Source organism: Paroedura picta, chromosome 4 (genome assembly GCF_049243985.1).
Source record: "Paroedura picta isolate Pp20150507F chromosome 4, Ppicta_v3.0, whole genome shotgun sequence".
Classification (NCBI taxonomy): domain Eukaryota; kingdom Metazoa; phylum Chordata; class Lepidosauria; order Squamata; family Gekkonidae; genus Paroedura; species Paroedura picta.
The window spans coordinates 91,891,556-91,918,992 of NC_135372.1; the positions used below are offsets into that span (position 1 = coordinate 91,891,556).

Genomic DNA, 27,437 nt, shown 5'->3' on the forward strand with positions numbered 1-27,437 from the left:
GCCATACAGGCCATCTAGTCCAACCCCCTGCTCAACGCAGGATCAGCCCAAAGCATCTTAAAGCATCCAAGAAAAGTGTGTATCCAACCTTTGCTTGAAGACTGCCAGTGAGGGGGAGCTCACCACCTCCTTAGGCAGCCTATTCCACTGCTGAACTACTTTTGACTGTGAAATTTTTCCCCCCGATATCTAGCCTATATCGTTGTACTTGTAGTTTAAACCCATTACTGTGTGTCCTTTCCTCTGCATCCAACAGAAACAGCATCCTGCCCTCCTCCAAGTGGCAACCTTTCAAATACTTAAAGAGGGCTATCATGTCCCCTCTCAACCTCCTTTTCTCCAGGCTGAACATTCCCAAGTCCCTCAACCTATCTTCATAGGGCTTGGTCCCTTGGCCCCAGATCATCATCGTCGCTCTCCTCTGTACCCTTTCAATTTTATCCACGTCCTTCTTGAAGTGAGGCCTCCAGAACTGCACACAGTACTCCAGGTGTGGTCTGACCAGTGCCGTATACAATGGGACTATGACATCTTGTGATTTTGATGTGATGCCCCTGTTGATACAGCCCAAAATGGCATTTGCCTTTTTTCCGCTGCTCTCAAGCAGCCTCTTCTACACAGCCAAGAGGATAAAAGTTGAAGCCAAGCTTATCTGTCTCCTAACTGCTTGAACAGAACAGTGAAGCACAAGGAGTACTTCCTGCCCCCATTTCACCTCACCCCAAACCATCCCTGTGTTATAAATCATGACTGCACACAGGAGTTAAAAAGTGTTACACATCTGTGTTTATTATTAAATACATCTTCTATTAAATAGACACATAAAATGTTTTTTTATATAAAATTCATTGTTTTGGAAAATATATATATATGGCACATAAACATACACACAGTTTGAACCAGAACTGTAAATCCCTTTAAGATACTTTCCAGCGGGTTTCTCCTATATAAAGAGCCAAGGAAGGTGGGGGGGGGGGGTAACTGTTGGCAAATATAGGTATTAGAGTTTTATTCCAGGGTCTGTTTTGCCAGCTAGTACATATTCAGGACGGATCATTAGCAACTACTGTACTGGCTCAGAATCGCAAGCCTGGCCATCGGATAGTAGTCCCTATCATTTGATAGAAGTTATTATTTTATCTATTCTGCTCAGTGAATCAAGTGAGTCAAAATCAGTTTTTGTCTGACTCCTGTCTCAGGTATGCTATAATCAGTATTTCTAGTCTGATCAGCCTGAGATGCCCTCCTCCCTGAATAAGAAGCTCAAGCACCAGTTGCACTTGGATTCAAATTCCTTTCCTATAGTTGCACACGCTGCTGCTCTTTGGACATCACACATCACCAATGTAACAGCTTCCAGGCCATGGCTCCTTCTTGGTTCAGCAATATGTGAAACAAAGTTATCTGGCTGACCAAGCAAGCAGGATGCAGGCCATGTTTCTTTCTAACATCTGGTGGTCAAGATTCACTATTGTTAAACATGAGAAGTTTTTCTGGCTATTGTAGCTGTTCTGATGGGACTATGTAACATCATGATTTCACCTGGCCTTTTTACATAGCATCTCCTAAACCCATCTAGTCTATAAGCCAGGGCAGTCGTTCCAGCATACAGTAAATCTGGCAGAACCTCTTGAATGCTGGCAAATCTGCATGCAAAAGGAACAGTGAAGGGGGGGGGGGTTGGAAGCTGTGCAGAACTAGCTCTCAACCAGGCACCATGATGCAGGAAAAAGTTACTCTCCCATGCTAGGAAACAATTTCCGCTGTTCACCCAGCACTAATGGTCTTAAATCTGAACCACCATTATCTTTTCTGTTATAAGAAAAGATCTTGCCAGGCTCTTGACACAAGCTCTCTGCAAGTCATAGCAGAATGGCAGCAAGTAGATGTTTGAGGCTGGCCTCTTCTCTTCCAAGACAAGCTAAAAAGAACAAGCAAGCCTGCCACTTCCACAGGAATTATTGAATTAAGTAAATGGAATGCCAAGATGTAGGATGCTAGAGATACACACATGGCAATATACCTTAGCATCTGAGGATGTGTCACCCACACTGAAGCAGAATACTTTACCAAATATCAACTCATTTGGCACACTAAAACAGGTCTCAAAACCTTGGGCAAGCGTGGGCCTTGCTTGCATTATTAATGCAAAACATACACAACATGACTAAGTGTCAATTCCTTACAGTGAGGTCAATTACACCCACACCTTCCTCCTACAACAGTTTCTCTTAGCACATTAAACCTTTAAGTGTAGAAAAGCAACATTGTGAACCCAAGGCCAGCTCAGGATCATTAGCCATTTGCTATAAACAAAAGCCAGCAAGGGAATGGATGGACCAAGATGAAGCCAAGTCTGGCCCTGCCTCTTTCCAATCCCACTGGGATAACTAACTACACATCACATATGCAGCACATGCCAGTCACAGCCCGGATGCTGGATTCTAGACACAAGACTGGAATGTTCTCTGAACATTGCAAGCCAAACATTAAAATAAACAGTGCAACAGCTTTGCTTTATTTCAGAAACGGGCAGTGGCAAGTCCAGTTGGCACTATAGATCTAATTCTCCACTATAACATGGAAAGGGGGAAATGATAGGGCTCTTCTTAGGAAAAGCCTGCTGTGTACTGACTCTACAGTCTGCTAAGACTGAATTTCAGAATGCAGAGCTACACATGACAAGGCAAGCATACAGTTCCCAATCTTCATAATACTTATGTGACAGTGGACCCTTGCTGGGGGTACCTCTGAGCTCGTCAAGGCACTTAAACTATACAGTTTCTAGGATGGCAGTCAGTTAATCATACACAATTTTTATAAGAGGTAGTTCCAACTGTACAAGAGCAAATAAATGACTATGAATGACTTCTGTATTTCTAAAATGAAGTACGCTTCTCTTTGGAAACATTGTCATAAGCAACTTTCTGCAGATTTAATTGATTTCATTAAAAAGTTAATTTGTGAACCCTAGTTAAAAAAATTAAAAGTGGATACGACACGACAAGTCAGAATTAAAATGCTGCAAGTCCTATGAGACTACGTTGCAGGCCCCTAGGATAGCCAATAGCAGCTCTGCCTATTGCCCTAGGCTATATGGGAAGCTAAGAAAGCAAGGGGAATAAATCCGGGAGGGGGGAAAACTGGCCCAGAGAATAAGTTACACACAAAACATGAGATGGGGGGGGGGGACAACAACAAGGGGGCCTGCTCTTAGCAGCTACAAGTTGCCATGAGTAAATTTGCTTACAGAGGGTCCGACTTAAAAGCAGCTAGATGGATGAGAGCCTGTTCCTTAAGAAAGGAACCAGAAGCTCCGGAAGAGTTGGCTGAATTAATTTTTTCCCCATGCTTCCCCAGGCACGTGGCTGTTCACTATCAACGACTCCCCATAGGCACTCTGGAGCAGATGTCACCCTTTTCACATCAGTGAGCAACAGGACAACAGGTGCAGCAATTCCTAGAAGCTTACTCCTCCATCAGATGAGGGGTTTTAATATCCAAGTCACCTTCCAAACAGTTGACATCTTCTGGGTTTCTTCCTGCTTAAGTTCATCTTGTTGACCAACTGGCAGAACAAGAGCTCCGCTGCCATGTGTGACAACAGGGAAGCCAGCCTCAAGTGCCAAAGTTAAAGTGCCCCTTTTCTATCCAGCTCCTCCCATTGTCATGGAGAAAGAATCTCTGCAGGAAGAGATGGTCACTATTTCCCAGAATTCAGCTTGCAACTTCTTGCCAAAAGAAGGGGATTATGTCCAAGCCCCATGTGTTCTCTCAGCACACAGAAGGAAAAGCCCGGCTGAAAAGAAGAAAACAACCATCAGAACATAACATCCCATGAGAAAGGTTGCTAGCAAACGCAGGGTTCAGGCACCAAGAAGAACTCCATCTGGCTCACAAGGTCTCTTATTCTGAGGCCCAGAAGTCACACTGCCAGTTATTCCCTCCGTGGGAGGGGTGGATAGTAGAAATCTTGTAAATGGGACTGACATAACTACAAGACAAAATGCAGGCAGAGGTGTGAAACCTGCCTTTAGCACAATTACCATCTGACAAAGGTGTTCCTCAAGCTGTCCCCAAGTATTCATACATACCACTTCCATGTACAAAAGTGAACTGGGTATGCATATAGGCGGCTAAACTGAAGTGTTTACTTCCCATTCCATGTACCAAGACTCTTCCTACATTCCTAGTCCAAAGGTGCTCATTTTACTTTTTACCATGACTCCTTTGCTCCCACTCCTTGAGCCACTTTGAATGTACGAAGAGGTAGTATGATACTGAAGTACTTCTAAGCAGATTACCATAAAACCCTGTATTGGCAGGGGCTGTGTAGACCTAAGTGCATACTGTACTGAATCTGCATGAACCTAAACTTCTTTCCAAAGCCAAAGGAGTAGAAAGAGAATGTTTAACCAGAATAATGGATTAGTGTTTACCTTGTATAAGATGCATCTGGAACCTAACAAGGATAAAGTAGCTGGTGAAGGGATTTTCAGGGGAAATGGGCTAGCAGGAGAAAGTAAACATTCCCTTCCTGTCCTCACCTTCAAAGCACCCCCACGCCCAGAGGAGTTCTGCCAAAGAGTGCTTTGTCAATACAGCTGCCATCATTAACTTGTAACCACAACCCCCGCCATAACTCCTTGCCCAAGGCTGCCTAGTGAGTTGATGGCTAAAGCAAAATATTAACTGCTTAGCATAAGCCTTCTTGCTCTGCTTGTATCAGCCCATCTGCCATATGTGGGGGTGGGTGACTGATACAGAGGGAATGGTTGCTGTTAGGTGCGAAGGTGTGTCCGACCCATCGCGACCCCATGGACAATGATCCTCCCGGCCTTCCTGTCTTTTACCATTGCCTGGAGTCCAATTAAATTTGCACCAACTGCTTCAGTGACTCCATCCAGCCACCTCATTCTCTGTCGTCCCCTTCTTCTTTTGCCCTCAATTGCACCCAGCATTAGGCTTTTCTCCAGGGATTCCTTTCTTCTCATGATGTGGCCGAAGTATTTGAGTTTCATCTTCAGGATCTGGCCTTCTAAGGAGCAGTCAGGGCTGATCTCCTCTAGGAATGACCGGTTTGTTCACCTTGCAGTCCAAGGAACTCTCAAGACTCTTCTCCAGCAGCAGAGTTCAAAAGCCTCAATTCTTTGACACTCAGCCTTCCTTACGGTCCAGCTTTCACAGCCATACTTGCAACTGGGAAGACTGGGATAGCCTTGACTAGACGCACTTTTGTTGGCAGGGTGATGTCTCTGCTTTTTAGGATGCTGTCTAGATTTGCCATAGCTTTCCTCCCTAGGAGAAAGCGTCTTTTAATTTCTTTGTTGCAGTCCCCATCTGCAGTGATCTTAGAGCCCAGGAAAATAAAATCTGTCACTACCTCCATTTCTTCCCCATCTATTTGCCAGGAATTGAGAGGGCTGGATGCCATGATCTTTGTTTTCTTGATGTTGAGTTTCAAGCCAACTTTTGCACTCTCCTCCTTCACCCGCATCAAAAAGCTCTTTAGTTCTTCTTTGCTTTCTGCCATTAGAGTGGTATCATCTGCATATCTGAGGTTGTTGATATTTCTCCCTGCAATCTTGATCCCAATTTGTGACTCATCTAACCCTGCCTTTCTCATGATGTGCTCCGCATACAAGTTAAAGAGACAAGGCGACAGTATACAGCCTTTCTCAATTTTGAACCAATCAGTGATTCCATGCCCGGTTCTCACTGTTGCTTCTTGACCTGCATATAGGTTTCTGAAGGGACAGATAAGATGCTATGGTATTCCCATCTCTTTAAGAACTTGCCACAATTTGCTGTGTTCCACACAATCAAAAGCTTTAGCATACTCAAGGAAGCAGAAGTAAATGTTTTTCTGGAACTCCCTAGCTTTCTCCATGATCCAGCATATGTTGGCAATTTGATCTCCAGTTCTTCTGCCTCTTCGAAATCCTGCCTGTACTTCTGGAAGTTCTCGGTCCACATATTGCTGGAGCCTAACTTGTAGGATTTTGAGCATAACTTTGCTAGCATGAGAAATGAGTGCAATGGTGCGGTAGTTTGAACATTCTTTGGCATTGCCCTTCTTTGGGATTGGAATATAAACTGACCTTTTCCAACCCTGTGGCCATTGTTGAGTTTTTCAAATTTGCTGGCATATTGAGTGTAGCACTTTTACTGCATCATCTTTTAAGATTTTGAATAGTTCAACTGGAATGTTGTCACCTCCACTAGCTTTATGGTTGCTCAGACTTCCTAAGGCCCATTTGACTTCACATTCCAGGATGTCTGGCTCCAGGTCAGTGACTACCCCATAGTGGTTATCAGGGATGTTAAGCTCGCTTTTGTATAGTTCTTCTGTATAATTTTGCCACCTTTTTAAAAATCTCTTCTGCGAGGTCTCTACCATTTCGGTCCTTTATCATGCCCATCTTTGCATGAAACGTTCTCTTCATATCTCCAATTTTCTTGATCTCTGGTCCTCCCTATTCTATTATTTTCTTCTATTTGTTTGCACTGTTAATTTAAGAAGGCATTCTTATCTCTTCTTAGCTATTCTCTGGAATTCTGCATTCAGTTGGGTGTATCATTCTCTTTTTCCCTTGCCTTTCACTTCTCTCCTCAGCTATTTGCTTCCTCAGACAGCCATTTTGCTTTCTTGCATTTCTTTTTCTTTGGGATGGTTTTAGTTGCTACCTCTTGTACAATGTTGCCAACCTCCATTATGAAAACCCAATGGACTGTACCAAAAGGGAAAGGTTAGAAGAAATCAAATAGCCAGGCTCCATTCTCTGAGGCCACAGGAATGAAAGCCAAGCTACAGGTATGTTCTGCAAGCCCTTCTCACACCCAGGTTTCCCTATGGAACTCAGCCATTTGGGGGACAGCCTAAGGGGTGGAAAGGGCTGTTAGACTTGCCTTGCCAGGCATTCACTTAAAATGCCTCCTCCTCAACTCCTTTCAAATTAATTTAGTTGGACTTCCTGTGAAGCAGGTTGAGCTTCACCTGGAGTTCTGTGCTTTGGTCAAAGTTCTGCTCACACTGACTGGGGTCATGCTCAGGTACAACCTTCACAGAAAGGCTTGTCATGCAAGAATGGGAGTTCAGCAGTCTTTTCCCCAGACTAGGAATGCCCTGTAACTGCTGCCCTGCAGGAGAAAGCCACATTCTACTACACCTGTTTGATCTGACTGTAAAAACCTCCCCACATAAAAACAAGGTAGCAAGTTGCATGTGCCCAAAGGCACTAAGCTGGCTATTAGGGTCAATAACTTTGGTTACTGGAATTCCTTAGCAGGTCTTCCCAGGCGAGGCTCTGCAGGAGCATATCAAGAGTCCATCAAACCCAATAGCTTGTTCCCAACAGTGGCCAGCCAAGTAGCCCACAAGCACAGAATAAAGGCAACAGCTTTCCCTGCCTCCAACAGGCAAGCATTATGTTTCATTACCACACAGACTGTGTGAAGACCTCAAAGCCTATTCCTGTAATCAGAAGTTTTTATCACAAGTTGAAACCGCACATTCTCTGATCTTACCTCATAGTTCCTCATGCGTCTGCAACTCCAAATCCTCCTCCCCTCCTCTCAATGGACTGCAAAAAGAAAGAAATACTGAGAAGGAAGAACAGAACACATCACTGGAAAACACTACTCCAAAGGACAGAGAGAGAACTGGGGAAGCAAGGCTGAGCATATGTCAGCTCCAGCAGTCTTTACCCAGCGTACACAAAAACTTAAAAAAAAAATAGGCCAGGTGTTCAAACATGGAAACTTGCAGTACCAGAGAGAGGGTGTCACAAGCCACTCTAGCCTAACCAAGTTGCTGCCAGACTGAGAAGCCCTAATTTTACATTCACATTGCCTCTCCTTGTAGAGCCTTACCTTTCTTCTTGTTCTTCTATGTCATTTCCCATACTCTGCTGTCGCCTCCTTGCTAGCACCTGTGTGGAAAAGAAAGGCTGAGCACTAGAAGACAGATGTCAACACAGGACAAGTCAGGAGACCTCACTGCCCATCACGATTGAGTGGATAAGAGTAGGAGGGGGATTGGAAACAATTGTGTTTCTGCCTGGGACAACCACGGGTGTGATTGGACTTCTTATGCATGGCTCTAGCAAGTGCACTTCTTGTGGGGACCTTGTTAGTATTCAAATCCTAACCAGATGTACTAATGAAGAGTGTTTTGGCACTAAACAAAGTAGCCTGCTGCACATCTGGGAGTGGGGGTGGAAGGCAGAAAGCATCTCTGCAAGTAAAGGCATGCCACCTGTCTCTTGAGCCATTTTAATTAAGGTGACCAGATTGTCCCACTTTTGGAGGGACATCTGGGGCACCTGCCAAATTGTACTTATGTTGAAATTAAAAATATATATATTACAATACTATTTTTGCGTTCTATGCATTCTATGAAACTTACCCGGGATTTATGCAAGTAGAACAGGAGGCCTCCTACTGCCAGCAGGATCCCCAGGACGCTGGGCACCAGTACATAACTCAGAGTCATGCTTTGGCTATCTCTGAGATCAGGCTTCTTGCTGGACTTGTCTGCATTCAGAGGAACGAAGTGGAGATCAAAGTTGGGCCCCGACAGGCTATCCTCAGGCTCCCTGTCCTTGGCCAGGCCCTCTTCTCCTCTTCCTGCTCGTCTCTCTCGGAGCTGGGTACTCTGCTGCATTCTTGGGGCTTGGCCTCTGCTGCTCTGCTCACCCCAGGAGTGGCTGTCTGGGGATATCTGTCTTGCAGATGCTCTAAAAGACTGCTGACTGGTGGAGAAAGGTTCTTCAGCTCCAAGGATGGGAGACAGTGCTGGGTCACTGGGTGGGAAAATTGCCCAATTGCCACTGGGGGGCCCCACTGAGCTATCCCATGGCTCTAGAGTGGCAAAGGATGTCAGGCTTAGGCTAGACGTGCTGCTGCTATCAGTCCTGCCTGAACCAGATGGAAGTCCAGGAATGGCCTTGGCCACATCTCTTGTCTGCCGAAGCCACTGATTATGGGGGGAGGCTTTGTCTAAGCCAGAAAGGGATATTTGGCTGCTGGCAGCTTCAGAACCAGGGAGGGGAGATTCAGTCCCCATGGATTCAGCTTGCTGCCAGCTGGCTGGCAGGGAGGGGGAGTTACTGGGCCTTGGGAGTGAGGATAAAGTCAGATCCTGGAAGGATTCAGTATCCACGGCCCCAGGGTCAGGTCCCTGTGATAGAGATGTCAACACCAATGCTTCTGGTGCAGAGGACATGGCAGCAGCCCCAGCATCTAGGTCTGGGCCCTGGTAGGTGCTCCGAGGCACCCTGGGCCTGCTGCTACTCTCTGGCTGGCCTTGGGTCTGAATGGTGCCAGGCAGCATGAATACTTGGAGAGTGCTGGCAGCTGTCTCCTTGCTGTCCAGCTGGTCTGCAATGGAAGGAAGAGGCTCGAAAGTCTGAAGGAAAGGAGTCATGGGTCCCCGAGTGATGGGGCTTGTGGCTGGACAGTCGCAGTCTCGGTCAGTCACCACACCTGAAAGATCCAGATACAGAAAGAGAGGCCATAGAGTAAGCAGCCTCGAGGTTGCAAGGGGCAGAGGAGAGGCTTCCGGCTTGGCTCCATCCCTGCCCTCAAATCACCAAAGAAGACAGTCTAGGGAGACCATGGCCACAACCAACAAGGCAAGCCACAAGTATGAGCTGGCAGAGAGAGGAGATGATCCAGGAAGGACTTCAAGACAGCAGCAAGAATAAGGGCGGTGGCAACAACAGCAGAGAAAGCTCATGCAGCTTCAGTAAGCGTTGGATCCAGCTGGTTAATGAGGCAAAGCAAACGCAGGTCCCAGAATGTGGAAGCTGGGACTACAAGGCTGCAAGTAGAAGGATAAGCCATGCATCACTGTGACAAATAGCTGATCTGAAAAGCAGTGGGCTAGTCCTCCTTTGCTCTTTGTCCCAGAACCCATGCAACCAACACAGACAGCACATGGGAACAAGATGGCTGCATTCTCCATATCAATACTACACAGCACCACCCAGAGAAGAGAAGGCTTCACCAGGCCTACTGGCTGTCCAGGAGAAACAAGCAACTCATGGGCTGATTTGGCTAAACTAAAGAGATGGACAGCTCCAAACTGGCCTCAGATGTCAGCAGCTCTTTAAATCATACAAGCAGCTTTCAAAAACCTAAGAGGCAGACCAGCCAGAAAGACTCTTGTTTGCACTACCCCTGCTTACGCAGGCTCTTAACAGAGATGCAGGCAATCAAGAGTGTTGCAGCCCTTGGTCAGGATGAGCTTAACAGAGAGAGCTCGTGTTAATAACCCCAGGGTGATAATGGCAGACCAGGCTATTTCTGAATCCATCCAACTACAGACAACAGGCAGGTTCTTTGTCACGTGGGAGTTAACTGGTTTTTGCATGAGCAGATCCTTTCAATATTAAGAGGGATCTCATACCCAGTGGAGTAACTGTGCTTGTTCGTCTAAGGTGACATCTTCTGTATTTAGTGCATCTTCTGTGTTTAGTGAAACAAAGGGGTGTTTGGGGGCGGAGGGGTTGTAACATAAGCATTTGTGGATTAAACCCACTTCATTGAATACATGAAATGAAGCCTCAGGAAAGTTGTGCTTCAAAAGCCTTTATCCACAATCCATAACTGATCCATCCTGGCTTTCCTTCCCAAAAGAATTTGGAACTAGTAGATTACACAATAATACACTACAGCAATCTAACAATTCCCAATCTTACTTTTAAAAAGGCTCCAATGTGGAGCTGGGGAGGGGGAAAAGGGAGATGTTAAATGGCATCCACTGTGGGGAAGGCTCCAAGGCAAGGAATGTGTGGGGGAAACTACTCTGCAGATGCTCAGCTGCCCTGTATTTCCAGCACTAAGAGCTGGAAGCAGAGCCAGAAACACTAAAGTTCTAAAACTGGACATGTTCTAAATCATAGCAACACCTATTGGGGCAGGAAATAGATACCTCCTTAAAGCGGTTAGCAGTCATGTGTGTGTTCATAAACAACACACAAGTTTTAGTAGACACAAAAGCATTCTACAGAGATATACACACACAAAACTGCAAGCGACAATCCCAACTCATCATAAACACATCCAACCTCCCATTCACCCACAGAACCCACCATTTAGGTTATAAACATAAAACATAAACTGCTGTTTGTAGCTACAGCCCCCAGGTGAGACTCTAGCCATTTACCTGAAGAGACAACAGCTTCACTCTGTGAATCTGAACATTTATGGAAGCGAATGCTGCAATCTCGACTGAAATCTTGCTCTTTCTGTAGAAGATCTAAGACCAGGCGGAAGTACCTGCGCACCAGCTCTAGCATCTCTGCTGCTGACAAAGAGAACTTCTTGATGCAGCGTGCTGAGCTCTAAACCAAAATTAAGCACAAGTGAGACACTGAGCCTCTTCTATCTAACACCTTACCATTCAACCACCTCTGAAGGCAGTTTGCCAGCAAGGGCAGTGAGTCTGCATAAACAGGTTGCTCTATCTGACCTTCCCAGGGAAGGAGGGGGAACTGCATATCTAGTAGCCAGCAGAGCAAGAAAGTGCTCCACTTCTGAAAGAGCTTTACTCCGTAACACTCAAAATACGTTCAGGTGGGTGGCTGTCAGCTGGAAACAGAAGAACAAAGTTTGAGTTCAATGGCATCACTAAGACCAACTAAGTTTTATTCTGAACATAAGCTTTTGTGTGCGCATACACATTTCTTCAGATTAAAAGAACTATGCATGCACACAAATACTGTATATTTTTTATCATGATCTGTGATGCTGTGCCAAAAAAGGTCATTGTATCAATGAAGATCCCCCCCATTGCCATTATCCACTGACATCAATCCAACATAACTTGACCTAGTTCAGGGTAAATAGATTGTTTTAAAACATTTTTAAAGGAATAGGAAATATGACAGGGATAATACATTTCTGCACACACGTGTGTGTTTTGTTTTACAAACGTTCAACGTTATTCATAAAACTCCACCCATTCACAAAAATCAATATTTTTTAGTTACTGGCGCTTTGCAAGCAAACTGTTTTCTATCTCTGTATTTGTGTATATGCTTACATTATTGATCTGTGAGAAAATGGCTCCCTCCCAAGCCTGATGCCAAAAGCATTATTTATTTATTTATTTGGTTGTTTATTTATTTATAGTTATTTGATTTATAGACAGCCCCTCTCTGCAAGAGAGCTGGAAGTAGCCTTACAATAATAGTAAAACATTAATAAGCAAATTTTAAAACATCCGAAAATTAAAACTAACTAACAAGGCCCATCTCAACCAGCTTTAATCAGGCTTGCAGGACTGGTTGTAGGCCAGGTAACATATGCCCAGCCAGGGAAAGGGCGAGGGGAACCGGAGAGGAGAGAAGAGGCCTCTCTTCTTATGTATCCTTTAGTCAGCAGAGTTGAATAAATTCTTCTCCAGCCCTCCTGAGAGTATAATAGTAATAATAGTAATAAAAGGACCAGGCAGGAGACCTGGGTTTAAATCTCTCAGCAATAGGTTCCCTGGGTAACCTTGAGCCACTCAGTCTCTCTTAGCCAAGCCTCCTTTGCAGACAGATTCAGGTGGGTCTGAAGTAGCAGAACAAAGGTTGAGTCCAGGGGCACCTTTAAGACGAACTACGTTTTATTCTGGTATAAGCTTCTGTGCGCGCACACACTTCTTCTGGTAGTTCATATTGGAAGAACCATGCATGCACACAAAAGCTTATCCCTGGAATAAAACGTAGTGCCACTGGACTTTTTTCCACTCAAAGTATGTATTAGGGATGTTGCAGGATTAGAGGCCTGAAACACTTGCATGGCCACATTCTACACAAGGCTTCAAATTGCAACAGATGAGACTGCTAAAGCCTTTGGCTGTTTTGTGGTCTTTTCTGATGCCCCACCACTTAACTGGCATTTTCAAGGAGCCTGATCAGCACAAAGTACCTGGCTTTCATCAGCTTTAGTTTTAAAACAATCTTCATCAAGATTAGCATGACTTTCTGTCAACATGTCTTGAATCCTGGAGTTCACAGTGTCTTCCTTGAATTTCATTTCATTGCGGAGAAGGTGTCCCAGTGGGCGATATGCAGCTTTGAGAAAGCAGACAGGATCCTTCTGGAAGGTGATAAAGATAAGCATCAATCTTTGTCATGGAAGTATTCTGGAGCACACCTGAGAGGAAAAGACTGTTTTACAGAGGGCAAACAGAGGAACTGTTCATTAACTTGGAATCTCTTTAAGATTTAAACCTAAACCTTCTGCATCCAAGATTAGTAGATTCTTCTACTTAATTCTTTCTACATCGATGGCTGTTTTACTAACTTACGGAGAACTCTGAGGCTCCTCAAGAGCTAACTTGTAATTCCACAGTGAAAAGACCAGCAAAAGTGGACATGTGATGGAAGACACCGTTTATCACTAATCTTTATCTACAACAAGCAGGTGGAGTTCCAGGCAACACAATTTAAGAAGAACATAGCAAGACCTGGGCAGAGGCTCACTTGATCCCAGAGCCTGCTCTAGAATGTGCCCTAGAATTCTCTGCAGTATACTATCTGTCTTCAAGGGACTTACAGCAGCGTCAACAATGTAGTTCCTTAGCAGCCATACGGTGGCTCGTTGTCTGGTACTTGACATGAGAAGGGTAGAGATGTGACTGCAGAATGCATGTTTCAGAAAGAAATGGGAAAAACCTGCTCTCCCACCATAGACCTCGCTACAGTTTTCATCCAATGAAACCAGAGGTTTAGAGAAATATTAAAACCAGAAGTTCACAGATGGTATTCACAAGGCACAACATGCCTTTCAAATTAAAACAATGCAGCACAAAGAGAGAGTGCCTTATATCCAAGACAGTGGACAGCATTAGTAGCTTTTGAGAAATAATCCTTGGTACTGGGTGCTCTTTGGTAGGCATAGCAGCCTCTTGTGGAAGGAATTGCAAACAGGTGTTCATCCAACAGTCCTTACCAGATCACTCTCTTCCACATAATTGAAGGTTATCTTGCAGGAACTCTTCATCTGGGTATCAATCTGCAACAGAGGCACCAGAGTCAGGGCACATCCTCCAAGAACTTCAGTTCTCTTACCTTGGAATCACATTGGAAAATTCTCTCTTCTAAGCTACATTAAGGCAGTGGTCCCCAACCTGCGGCCCGTGGCCCGCTGCCGGGCCGCGAAGGCCATGGCGCCGGGCCGCGGCTCCCTCTCCCCGCCCCCCCCCCCGCAGTAAAAAACTTCCCGGGCCGCAAGCTTGCAGCCCGGGAAGCTTCTTACTGCGGCAGGGCGGGGAGAGGGAATCAGGGTCGGGGCGCGCCCGTGCGGGCGCGGCCCGATGTGCGGGCGCGGCTCGTGGGGTGCGGCCCGATGCGAGGGCGCGGCCCGATGCGAGGGCACGGCCCGATGTGCGGGCGCGGCCCGATGCGGGGGCACGGCCCGATGCACGGCGTGGCCCGCACGCGGGCCGTGAGCCGCGCCCCAATGCCCTGCCGGTCCCCAACCTTAGAAAGGTTGGGGACCACTGCATTAAGGGATGATTACAAGATTCTGGAGGTCTAGGATGCCACCATGCTGCTTATTCGTATAGACTCCAGTTCTCAGCCACTTGCTCTTCAAAACCTTTGATGATCAGGGACTGATGAGAAAGCACAGCTGCATTTCTGTATATATGAGCACCGTTTAGGATGTTATTTACTACTAGGGGCAAAGCCCATTGTCTCCAAGAATACAACGGGCTCTAGAGCTTGGCAGTGGGAAGAAGAATGGGAGGAGTTGTCCAGTCTGTAAGGGCATGGGGTTGTAAGGGCATGGGTGTGGAGATATGGGTGTCAAGAACCTGTGGTGTGGAATGTTCGTTGATTGTGGGAGATGACTGACCTTTGGGAATTGTGGCATAGTGGTTACAGATGTGATTTCCAGATCCATGTCCTCAGATATGTGAAGGGAAAATCAGACTGGAGACTCTTCTTAGGGGGAGATTACATGGCAACCAATTCCTCCCAGTTCTGCATCATTTCCCTTCTTGTGTGAATTAGGCCACATTCACCGAAATGCCCCTCTGCCCTAATACACATAGGGTAGTCACAGTACACAGGTGACCACCCTGTTCCTTCTGTCTCCCATATTTTCACTGTTGGTAAAATGTTATGTGCCCACATGCTTCTTTCATGGTTGCTCCTTAGAAGAACGGATTTTTGTACCCTACTGCTTACTACCCAAAGGAGTCTCAAAGCGGTTTACAAACACCTTTTCCATTTGTCTCTCCACAATAGTCAACCTGTGAGGTATGTAGGGTTGTGAGAGATCTGAGAGAACTGGGAATGGGCCGCAGTGACCCAGCAGGCCTCAGGTGTCTCAAAGCATTTTCCAATCGTCTTCCCCTTCTCTCCCCATAGCAGACTCCCCATGAGGGAGGTGGGGTAGTGAGCCTCACAGGGAAGCTGGCAACCCTAAGAGGAAGACTGTCAGTGCACAAGAGTCTTGACCTTAGTAAGGTTTTTAATACTGTTTTTTATTTGCCAGGCCAAGGTTATTTGCCAGTTACTATTTCAGTAACGATGTGTCTCCAGACATTTACTTGTTCTCTATTTAGTTTCAGGCTGTAAATATTTATATAGATCTTCCTGCACTTTCCAGACTCACAGGACTGATGCTGGTCTGCCTGTCTGCGCCCCAGAATACAAACAGTTGCTGATAAGGGCTGGCCATAACCCATAGGCCAGGAGGGACACTCCTGCACCACTCCCTACCAACTGCAGGCAAAAATGGCTTATTTGAAGGCTGGACTCTGAGGCATTGTACGATTTTGAAGTCCCATCTCCAAACCTCCAGGAATATTTCCAACCCAGGGGTAGCCAACCTACAGGTGTGGCCTGGAGAGCTCCTGGAATTACAGCTCACCTGCAGAGTATAAAGATCAGCTCCCCAGGCAGAAAGGGCTACTTTGGACAGGGTTGTGGTAGAGAAGAAACATTTAAGGCTTCCCACACAGGTTGTTGTTGAATTGAAAGACTTGAGGCCTACTACACAGGGCTGTTGTGCAGATGAAACAGGAGACAAAAGAGCCAGCTTCCTCTGCAGAATAACGCTGTGCAGTGGCCTCAAATCTGCAGAGAGTTGCAAAGAAGAAAGACACATGGCTTGGCTGTGTCTAACCCCCGGCCAGAGCAGTATTTTAGAAGGAGCTTTTCTGTGGCCTCCCTGTCAGCCAACTGTTTGGCAGAAGGGGAAAGTCCCCCCCCTCAAAAGGAAGGCCCTCAGTCTCCCCTGCGTTGCTCTTGGAAAGGCCTCCCTCCCCTCAGTCAGGGCCTGTCTGAGGCTCCTTCGCAGCAGGCCTGAAGGGGGGAGGGGGAGCACTCTGCAGCCTCCTGCCAGCTCTGTCAGGGTTCTGAGGCCATTTGCAGTTGGACATGACAGTTAGGACAGCCTTGGGGTGAAAAGGGCTGGCACAGCCTGTGTTCACATCCCCTTTGGCAGCCCTGCTGACCTCCTCTCCCTTTGGTGGTCAGGAGCAGACTGGCAGACAGACTGGGCTGGGTGAATGGAATTTTGGTCTGTCCTGGTGAGGGGCCAATAGGAAGGCACTTTGCGCGCCTCCCCATTGGCTGCTTGGCCCTGGATGGACACTCGGAGGGCTCAATCAGGAGCCGCTTTGCGGCTCCTGATTGGGCCCTCTGAGTTTTTATACTGGACAGGGCCCGCCCTAACTCCTCCCCAGGTGTCCTTACTCTTATTTAATAGGACCCTGTCCTATTTAAAGATAGTAAGTAGATGTTTGAGTGTAGCCCACCACTTGCATCCTTTGGCTGGAGCACTGCCTCAGCTGTTGATCCAGCAAGATGCAGAAAGTGTACACCCTTTCCCATTTGCTCAGCCCAGCTATTTAATACTACCTAGGAAATACACAGCATGTATATTACTTTTCCCTGGAGTATGTGCATTTTCAAAAGAGCAAGATAGTCTTTTAGCCTAAACTTACAAGTGCATTTGGAATTATCAGAGAGAGCAAACATGGTATAATAGCAGTAAGGGAAAACTACAGTCCTATTACAGCTTTCCTGTGAGCTATAGGTGCTGTTGCTCATTTGTTTCCAATGAAGCCTCACCTTATGCCCTCCATTTTTCTAATGACTAGCCATCAGCTCTGTGCTCAAAGCCCTGGCTGTTGTTTGGGGCTCCAAATCATTTTGAGTTATCTTCTAAGTGTCTGGCAAAAAATGGGACTGCCAGGAAAGAATGTCCAATTGGAAACAATTGCTCCATTATATGGCTTGAACCATTGCCAACATTTGTTGGGTCACTGTGCAGCCGTGGCACAGCACCGAATGCACAGTCTGGATTTGCCATCCTAATGATCTGAGAAAGGACAGACAGTGGAAAGAGTCTCACTTTTGGTTTCATTTTCAGCAGTCAAATAGAGATCCAGTGTTAGCTGGCCTCACAGTGTACTGAACTATACTTCCTACAGAACCAAGAGCAGCTGTAGCTGCACAGCAACAACCAGCTAAGTAACCTAATCCCTGGCAAATTGTGCAATAATTTCCAATCTGCAGCTGGGCTTCACCCATAACACAACATTTAAAGGAGAAAGAGTACAATTTACTCTTACAAATTCCATAGTTTAGGGAGGCAGATAGATTAGCTGTGGAATGTTCCAAATCCAAAGCACTGTTCCCATCTCCTCTGAAGCTCTTTGCTTCATTCAGGTTTCATAAATGAAGTGGAGTTTTGTGGAAAACAAAAAGAGTTTTAAGATTTTTTTTGTAAGTCAGTGAGTAAAGTCAGAGGCATCATCTGAGCTGATAAAGCAGTCTTCCCCAACTCCCGGGCCGGGGACAAATACCAGGCCGTAGAGCCCTCGGTACTGGACCGTGATGAGGGGAAGGGAGGCGCTGGTTCACCAGTGGGCGCGCCTCCCTCCTCCCCCGCCCCGCACGGCACTCACTATGCCAGGAGCAACTGGCCACTTCGGCGGTCGATTTTTGCTATATATTTCCTGTCACATAAGAGGAAGAGCCTGACGAAGAGTGCTTGCACTCGAAAGCTCACGCCCTGAATAAATCTTTGTTGGTCTTAATGGTGCTACTGGACTCTGATTTTATTGTGCTACTTCAGACCAACACGGCTACCCATTTGAATCTACCCCTAGGAGGCACTGTAAGTAGTTAATCTAGCCAGTCTGGAAGCTTAGCATGAGGCTAGCCTGCTTAAATGGATGTGAATACCAGAGGTTGTGTAACACTTGCCATCAGGACCGCATCCATGGCATATACCAGCACAGAAATCAGCTTTAGGAGTGGAAGTTGTTCTTATCCCTTGACCAAACCTACTTGCAATTACTCACATCATATTTGTCTCGTGATAAGAGACAAGCCCAGCCTCAGAATGTTTTGAGGTGGGGCAGCTGCGATTGGATGTTCCATCCCCTATTTCCACAGCATTTACGGAAATCACATGGCAGAAAGCACTACCAGCTGCATGCAACAACCAGGGCTCTGGGGAAAACACCTGGCCAAAACACTAACGCAAGCGGATGGTCACCCTGAAAGGAAGTGTGTGATGCCTGGGGAAGTCACACAACCCACTGGGAGAAATAATGGCAGGCTGAAACACCCTGCTTAACAATCCCATGGCTAGCAGAATTGTGCATATTAAGCACACACATTCATGTGTAGATGTATATAGGTGGCAGAATACAGTGTCTCTTGATGCAGCAATTAGGTGCAAAGACCAACCCCCCCTCTCCAATGGCCTCTCCTCCCAACTCATACCTTTATTTGCCTGGCACTGGGACAACTGGCGTAACAACAACTGAGCCACAGATTCATTTGGTGGCTGAGAGCTATTACAACCAACCCATTAGACCTCGCTATCTTATCTGAAGTACTCTATGAACAATTAAAAGCATCAAGTATTGCTACTTGAACCATGTGGTAAAAAACTTTCTTCATGACTCTAAATCCTTGCTTACTACAGACAGCTGCACAAGGACAGGTTTCACTTCCAACATTTCCCATGTTTGCTTCATGCAACCTATAGGCAGCCATGACGCTATTACAAGTTCCTTAGCACAGCTACAGCACTGGGCAGGCCCCAAGGGTGCCACCAGACTAGGCAGTACTACATTCTCTCCCCCACACTTTTTAACATCTTCATGCGCCCTCTAGCTAAGCTGGTACAGAGTTTTGGGCTGGGCTGTCATCAATATGCCAATGAAACCCAGTTCTATCTCCTCATGGATGGCCATCCAGACTCCCCCTTGGAACCATTTGCCAGATGTTTGGAAGCTGCTGCTGGATGGTTAGAGCAGATCCACCTGAAACTCAATCCCTCCAAGATAGAGGTCCTGTGACTGAGGGACAGGGGGCTGGGTCAGGAAGCGCACTTACCCAACCTAGCTGGGATGCAACTTACTACCACGCCCATGGCTAGAAACTTGGGAGTGACCATCAACTCATTGACTTTAGAGGCGCGGGTCAAGAATGCCCATCAGGCATTTTTCCATCTTTGCCAGGTACGGCTACTACCACCCTACCTATCCTCTGACCATTTGACCACAGTGATCCATTCAGCAGTCACCTCCAGAATAGATTTCAATAACTCGCTCTACGTGGGCCTTCCCTTGACCTTGACTCTGAAATTGCAGCTGGTGCAGAATGCAGTAGCTAGGGTTCTCACGGGCAGGGGTAGTCAACCTGTGGTCCTCCAGATGTTTATGGACTACAATTCCCACGAGCCCCTGCCAGCAGATGCTGGCAGGGGCTCATGGGAATTGTAGTCCATGGACATCTGGAGGACCACAGGTTGACTACCCCTGCTCACGGGGACATCTTGGAGGACCCACATCCAGCTTGTCCTGAGGCAGCTACATTGGCTGCCAGTTGCAGTCCGGATACGGTTCAAGGTTTTTGTTTTGACCTTTAAGGCCCTTCGCGGTCTGGGTCCCACATACCTGAAGGACTGCCTTTTTCCCTAGCACCTTGTGCTCTGCGGGTGCTAATTTACTGGTCATTCCCTGCCCCAGGGAGGCACATCTGGCCTTGACCAGGGCCAGGGCCTTTTCAGTCCTGGCCTCTACCTGGTGGAATGAGCTCCCAGAGGAGCTGTGGGCCCTGCAGGAGCTTTCAGCACTCTGCAGGGACTGCAAAACGGAGCTCTTCCACCAGATCTATGGTTGAGGCCAGCATAGCAAGGAAGAGCTGAAGAGCAACGGGCTCTCCCCCCCCCCCCGTGTTAAGAATGTACACTCACTTGGTAATTTGCATTCCATTCTCCTGCTCCTATATTAGTTTTTTTCCTTGAAGGGTTGGAAGGGTATAGTCCACTATATTTTTAATTGTTTGGAGTCTGTTGTGTACATGTCCAGTGTGGTTTTAAATGGGGTTTTAATTCGGACAAGCTGTAACCCGCCACAAGTCAGACATGAGAGTAGCAGGCAATAAATCCAGTAATAATAATAAATAAATCACGCACTGGCATAACTGAACACTTTTTGAATTAACTCACCAGATCTGACAGATTTTGCAGGTGATGCTCAGTGACAAGACGTTTGCAGTATGGGCTCAGCTTAGCTGCACAGCTGTTGCAGGCCACAAGGAGGAACAGAACCAAGGCAATGTGGGAGATCATTATCTAAACAACGGAGTGGAAAGAAGATGTCAGAATTAAAGTTTTGAGGTGTTCTGCCCTCCCATGCACCCCCTCCCCATAAGCTAGGATCCTTCTGTTTGAATTCACCAATGTTATGCCTGACTAGCCTATTACATATATGGCATCTTCTTGTTGAATTTACTCAGCTGACTAGAAGTCATTGTTTTCTCCCTTGCATACATTGTGTTTCCAAGTAATGAGTGGCTCACTTCCTTTCTTCTCAAATTACATGCAATAACTTGCACTACATAACTCTTAGGGAGCTTCCGCAGCTTGGCATGCAGAAGGTCCCAGTTTATTTATTTATTATTGAATTTCTATCCTGCCACTCTCCAGAGACTTGTGGCACGTTACATTACATAAAATCCACAAAACCTCATAAAATCCCCCATAACCCTGACCACCCATAAAACCCTCAACAATGTAATATTGGCAGCATAGACACACACACAACCAAGCAGCTCAACCTTGGGGTGTGGTACACAAGACATTAGCCTGAGAAGGAGCCCTGTTGTTCTTAGCCCTGGCCTCAACCAAAATTCTGGCAGAAGAGCTCCATCTTGCAGGCCGTACATCCATCCAAAATTCTGGCAGAAGAGCTCCATCAAAGCCCACAGCTCTCCCAGGAACTCATTCCACCAGGTAGGGGCCAGGACCAAAAAGGCCTGGGTCAAGGCCAAGGCATGCTTCCTTAGGGCCAGGGACCTCCAGCAGATTAGTACCCACAGAGTGAAAAGCCCTGTGGGGGACATAAGGAAACAAGCGGTCCCTCAGATAGGTAGGGCCCAAGCCACAGATAGCTTTAAAGGTCAACACCAAAACCTCAAACCTGATTTGGGCCACAATTGGCAACCAATGCAGCTGCCTCAGCACAGGCTGGATATGGGCCCTCCAAGGCCCCCCCAGTGAGGACCCTATCAGCTGCATTGTGCACCAGCTGGAGTTTCTGGGTCAAGGACAAGAGTAGGCCAGCATTCAATCCCTGGTACCTCCAGTTAAAAAAATCTAGCAGTAGGTGATGTGAAAAGACCTCTGCCTGAGACCTTGAATAGTCCCTGCCAGTCTGAGTAGATAGTACTGACCTTGACAGATCAAGGGTCTGATATTTTGAAGTGGAGCAGCTATCAGGGCACAGGGGTTTTTTGCGGGGAGGGAAGGGGGACACTGTTGCTGATCGCCCTAGCCACACGCTTTCCCACCAATTAATTTGAAAGTGCTCCACCACCCATTTCCCCAGAATTGATGGGGAAATATATGTGATTGGTACATGGAAGCAGGATACCCGGTAGCCATGGGTACAGCTCTACTAGATGTTATAACCAATGCTGTTGGGGAAAGAGCATGAATTCAGTGCAGGTGGCTGTAAATGCAGGCAGCAGGAGGGCTTGTGAGCAGAGAAGGATGCAGTCAGGTGGGGGAGATGCACGAGAGGGGTCTGGTGGGAGCCAGGAGGGGCTCATCAAGACAGTCTGTGCAGAGCCCAGAGGCTGCCCAAACTGCATCCAGTGCTGGTTCCAAGGTAACTCTTTGACACAGTAACTCTTTGACTCAGTAAACTTAACTGAGTTTCAAGAGCCTCAATATGTTATAAGATTAGCCAGGAGGCCTTTCCTCTGGATCTACTCTGTGCAGTCCTTTACATTAGCGATCCCTAACCTGTGGGCCGCGGACCACATGTGGTCCTTCGACTAATTGGAGGTGGGCCCTGAAGGACACCTTCTCCCCCCCTGTCATGAGTTAAACTGTCAGTTTAACTGTCATGAGTTAAAATTTCCATGAAAATAAAATGTTCTTTATGTTCATTGTTGTGGCGTGTCTGTATCTTATTTTGAAGGGATGTTTAAACATTACCATAGCGATCAGAGAGCGTTAGGGCAGTGGTTGAGAGTAGAGGAGTAAACTATCCCCCCCCCCCACCGGGCCTCAGTAAAAGGCATTGAGTGGTCCCCGGTGAGTGGTCCCCGGCGTTGAGTGGTCCCTGGAGATAAAAAGGTTGGGGACCACTGCTTTACATGTCTCCAATGGCAATCTGGTGCTCCCCCATCAGCCTGCAGAAATTCCATTTGTCTGCTTATGGAATTTCACAGTAGACACTGCTGCAGTTTATGGGATGTTGGATTTCCCCAACTGAAGTTTCTATTATATTTTAAGTCAGATTTCAGAGAATTAAAGTCCTCTTTCTGTTCTCCCCCCCCCTCGCCCCTTCCCCAGTCCCCTTACTGGACTATGTCAGTGAAGTCACGAGGCTGGGAATTTCCAAATTCCTAGGATAGCTGGACTGCACATCTAGATGAAGATGGCTTGGCCAGTGTAACACAGCATTTGTTCTCCCTGCTCACACAACAAAAGACAAAACCAAAATGGGGTATTGTCCCAGAAGATACATTTATGATCCAGTCTACTGATCCGTTTCCTTTACCTCTTCCGCTCCTGTGTTTTCCTTTCACTATAGCCTCTGCTCCTTCACTCCCCTTTGACAGCTCCCGCTTTTCTCTCCCATGTAGCTGTTTTCCAGATGAGAATAAATTGCTCAGAAGTACTTTGACATCTTTACTTGCCTGCAAGTAAGTTCCATTATTGAAATAGGACTTACTTGTGAGTAGATCTGCTCTTTTAAGCACTTCATCTTGGAATTTCATTTGTTATACTGCCATTCCATTAAAGTTCAAAACAGCAGAAACCAAGAGTAAGCATTTCTATTATCTCCACGAATTATTAACTACCATTGTGTGGTGTAATAAATTAGAATGTTGAATATCCTCAAGTTTCACTTTGTCACACACACACACAGCAAGTTCACTTGGTAATTTTGGACCAGTCATTTGCTCAGTCTAGTCTACTTCAAGTGGTTGTTGGGAAAATAACATCTGGAGAGGAGAACCATCTCTGCCACCTTGGGCCTCTTGGAGAAGAGGAGGAATATACCTCATCTGTAAGATACTGCTGGTGCTATAATTCTGACAAACTACAAATAGTCCCAGACAAAGACTGTATAGAAGATGACTGAAATATTGAATGAAGCAATAGATTCAAGTCCCTGAGCGTAAGCAAAAAGCAGCTGTTCAGAGTCTTATGGATGCAAGAGAATATGCAGTACATCTTTCTCTTAAATAGCACATCTGTGCCAGTGACAGGGACATTAGCTGGACCAGAGTTTGCCCAAGCTAACTATGGAGTTTGGCCCTGAAGCTAATCTGCAGGAGTTCCTGCACAGTACTGAGCATCAGAATACTGCTCAGCACAGTATTAAAGTAAACTACACTTTAAATTGGAACCACATTCAGCAGCTCCCCAAATCCCCTCAGGGATATGCTGCCATGAAAGGGCCACACTAGCCTCCCACAGCCACATGACAGGAGGTCCATGGCAGGAATCGTTACACAAGATGCCTTCTACGGCATTTTAATATTCTGCTGTCTTACTTGTAGCAGTGTTTATATGTTGAAGTGAACACATTGCATCTCGCATGTTCATAAGAAAGAGCCAATGCCAAGTGAAATCAGAGACCAGTAACTGGATAAAGGTGGAGTTTGAAGCACATGTTCAGCCGAATTAAGCGTTCACTGCAAGGACTGTAGGTAAATTCACTGCAGTTTGTGAACAGATGGAAAATAATGCCCAAGCCTCCTTCACACACAAAAAAGATAATAAGTGATACCCTATCCAAACCCAGGTATTTTCAGTCCATCAAAAGGTTGGGGGGGGGTGTTCTGCATTACTCCATAGCATCCAGGCAACACCCAAGAAAGCCACTGCCACTCAAATCTTACTGCATCTTCCACCAGCCCTTGGGCTCATATTTTCCTGTGCATCACCTTTATTGTTCCTCTGTCCTCCTGCACCCCTGGACAGAAGTCCCTCCTTTGCACTCAATACAGATCTTTACATGTACTCTCCTTTCCCTCGGAAACTTCCATCCTGCAGTTCAACTCTAAGCTCCTACTTTAATCAAAACACACACTCACACCCCTTTTCCTGATGTTGTGACAGATCTGATGCCACCACACTGCAATACTGGGAAAGTCCCTCAAATGCACCTAACTTCCATCCCACTGGGCAGAGAGAATGAAAGGCAGGGGGAGGGGAGAAATAAGCTGGAAGAACATTACCTAATTTTGGATTTTTACTTTTCATCTGCAGGAAAATTAAACTCGCCACAGGCTCCCTCTTCAATGAGAAAACATACACCTAAGTGCAATTCCACAGCATTTTAAGTACTTAGCCCTCATCTAGTTCAGCCTCACAACCACCTCAAGGAAGGCAGCGGATATTCCCTCTTCAGAGAGAGGTCAAGCACTGTCCCTGAAATGTGAAGCACCAGGGCTCAGACTGCTAGAAATCTCAGTATCTGAGCTAGACAGCCAGTGTAGTGGAATCAAATCCAAAGTCAAACCCCACCATGTCACTGACGTTTACTGGGTAACTCTGTATACATCATAAACTGTCATCGTAATTTACCTATAGTGATGTTAAAGAGAGAGAATAAAAAGGTAAGCTACTTTGGGTCCCCATTGCAGAGAAAGGCAGGATGTAAATGAAGCAGAAAGAATAAATAAATCCCATTAGCTTAGACCTCTGGAAATAAACTAACTGTTAGCAAGGAACAGAACCTTGTATATTTATTTATATCCCACCTTTCCCCTCTATGGGGACCCAAAGTGGCTTAAAGGATTCCTCCATTTTATCCTCACAACAACCCTGTGAGGTAGGTTAGGCAGAGTATGTGACTAGCTAAAGTGAGCTTCCATGGGGATTCAAACCTCAACTTCTAAGATCTTAGTCTGACACTTCAACCACCACACCACGCTGGCTCTACACCATGCTAAAAGGCCCTCTAAAAACAGCCAAATCTAGGTTAAAGGTTAATTCTGCAAAACTATAGAAACTTAACAACCAAGTCTTGGCAAGAATGCAGCTTGTCCCAGTGCAACAGACAGCCCTTCTACCCAAATATGGGGAGCGATCTGTGTAGCTTTAAAGCTTGCTTATTTCCATCGATGCAAAAAAGCCACCTCAGGAGACACCCCACCCCGCAGCTGCAGTTCAGCCAGTATTTACCTTGTTAATATTAGCATACCTGGCAAAACTATTAAGGGATACGGCCCATTACACTGCAAGCCTCTTCAGGAGCAAGCAGGCAATCCAAAGCGAGAAGCTTCAGGTCAGTCCTTAGGGACGACGTGCCGTGTGACCCGGGGGGGGGGGGCAGAGAGGGACCGAGGGAAACTACAGCACAGGTGGCAGCTGAGAGCAACAATCCAGTAAAGCCGACGCACTTTGATCCAGACAGAGACAGAAAGACACAGGCCAGCCCTGAACTCCCGCCTTCGACCAAAGCAACGTCAGAAGTGAGCTCGCCTCCCTGCGCGTTTATACTCAAGAGCACGGGACGCTTAGAAAGGCTCGAGGGTTTACTCGGGAGCAAATTAGCAGCGAGCTGAGCTCTCCAGCTGCAGGGCCAGCCACACTTGGAAGCAAGAGCCACTCAAACTCGCCCCTGCGAGGCAGAAAGAACAGGACTTGGTCTGCATCTTCCAGGGGACACTTGGAGACTCGGCCGCTTAAGTGGCTTGCGGCTCAACTCCTCTAATGTGCAGCTCTGACCGTTCGCGAGAGGGAGGGACGGAGAGCGACCGAATCCGGTCCTGGCCGCAGGCAACAGGCTCTCGGGCTGCACACCCCGCGCCCCCCGAAGGGCTCCTACCTTCGGCGCGCAGACGTCTGCTCCGACGCTCGGCGAGGTTTGGGTGGGTGCGCGAGTGGCCGCAGGACGCGCCCTTCTCTGTGCGCGCTACTCCCGGTGGTGGCGTGCCCGGCGGGCTGGGCTGAGACTTCCCCCTGCGCGTGGAGCCGACGGGAAACTGCTGCTGCGCGGCTGACTGCCTCGGTCCGGGCCTTATAAAGAGCTCCTTGGGAACATGTGGTTTACGGGAAATTACCCTTGGGTCGGCGCCAGTTGCTGCACGCGGGCCCTTCTCTGCTTCCCCGCGCCTCCAGCCTGCTTGTAGTCCTCTCGCCGACTGTCTCACTGAAACCTGAGGCTTCCGAAGGGAGAAAAGTTTAAAGATGGCCTTTGCCGACCCTTTCCTTTCCCCGACTCTGCAGATTGGATGGGCTGAAGCCGCGTAGTGTCGCTCTTGATTCTGAATCTGTAGGGGTTTTGCGACGGTGTAAAGACTCAAGGACTTTTCCTTGAGTCATTCGAGCAGCGCATTAAGTAGCAATCACGTTGTCGGGTGAGCTGCCCGGAGAAAAATCTGGCTTCAAGTCCTGTTAAAGATTCGTTGCGGAGCCCTGAGGAAACTGCTCTTCTGCAGCCTCCGTTTCCCATTTGAAAAACTGGGGTAATAGTGGCTTGTTGCACAGGGTTTCTTTTACCCAAAGTGGCTGAAATATATTCCATATATTCTCACAACAGCAACCCTATGAGGTAGGTTACACCAAGAGAGTGATTGGCCCTATGTCAACCAGCAGGCTTCCATTACAGAGTGGGGATTAAAACCTGGCTCTGCCAGATTTAGACCACCAGAACACAGTCATTAAATCCTTGTAAGACTGGGACAATGTAATCTTAAGGACTGCAGCCAGAGAAGAGTTAACAGCAGTTCTTGATGTGTTGGAAGAACCTTGGGCTGATCAAGATGTAGGAGGCATTTCAGTTCTACTCCATTCTTTGCCTGTATCTTTAAATTCCTGGGGGCTCTTCCTGATGGCACCTCTCTATGGAAAGTTGAGTTCATATTTATAGGACTGGTCTGTGTAGTGCTCTAAATTACAGAGGTGCTTTCAAAATTTATTTTTCATAACCATGA

At 46.8% G+C, this 27,437-nt stretch overlaps 1 protein-coding gene across 3 annotated transcripts; it reads right to left on the reverse strand.

Annotated features, from left to right (window-relative positions):
- Positions 1-763: 763 nt before the first annotated feature.
- Positions 764-26,815, reverse strand: CSF1 (colony stimulating factor 1). Of its 3 annotated transcripts, XM_077334186.1 has the most exons (10): positions 26,330-26,812; positions 23,045-23,183; positions 20,482-20,607; positions 13,948-14,010; positions 12,922-13,092; positions 11,171-11,348; positions 8,408-9,486; positions 7,873-7,931; positions 7,528-7,583; positions 764-3,799 (listed from the first exon to the last, which is right to left on the reverse strand). In XM_077334186.1, the coding sequence occupies exons 3-9, from the start codon at positions 20,602-20,604 to the stop codon at positions 7,529-7,531; spliced, it is 1,728 nt and encodes a 575-aa protein (XP_077190301.1). In that variant the 5' UTR covers positions 20,605-20,607; positions 23,045-23,183; positions 26,330-26,812; the 3' UTR covers positions 764-3,799; position 7,528. The 3 variants fall into 3 exon arrangements, with proteins under 3 accessions (XP_077190301.1, XP_077190302.1, XP_077190300.1); XM_077334187.1 differs by lacking the exon at positions 23,045-23,183 and having other exon boundaries at positions 12,922-13,089; positions 26,330-26,815; XM_077334185.1 differs by lacking the exon at positions 23,045-23,183 and having other exon boundaries at positions 26,330-26,810.
- Between the last annotated feature and the right edge of the window lie 622 nt (positions 26,816-27,437).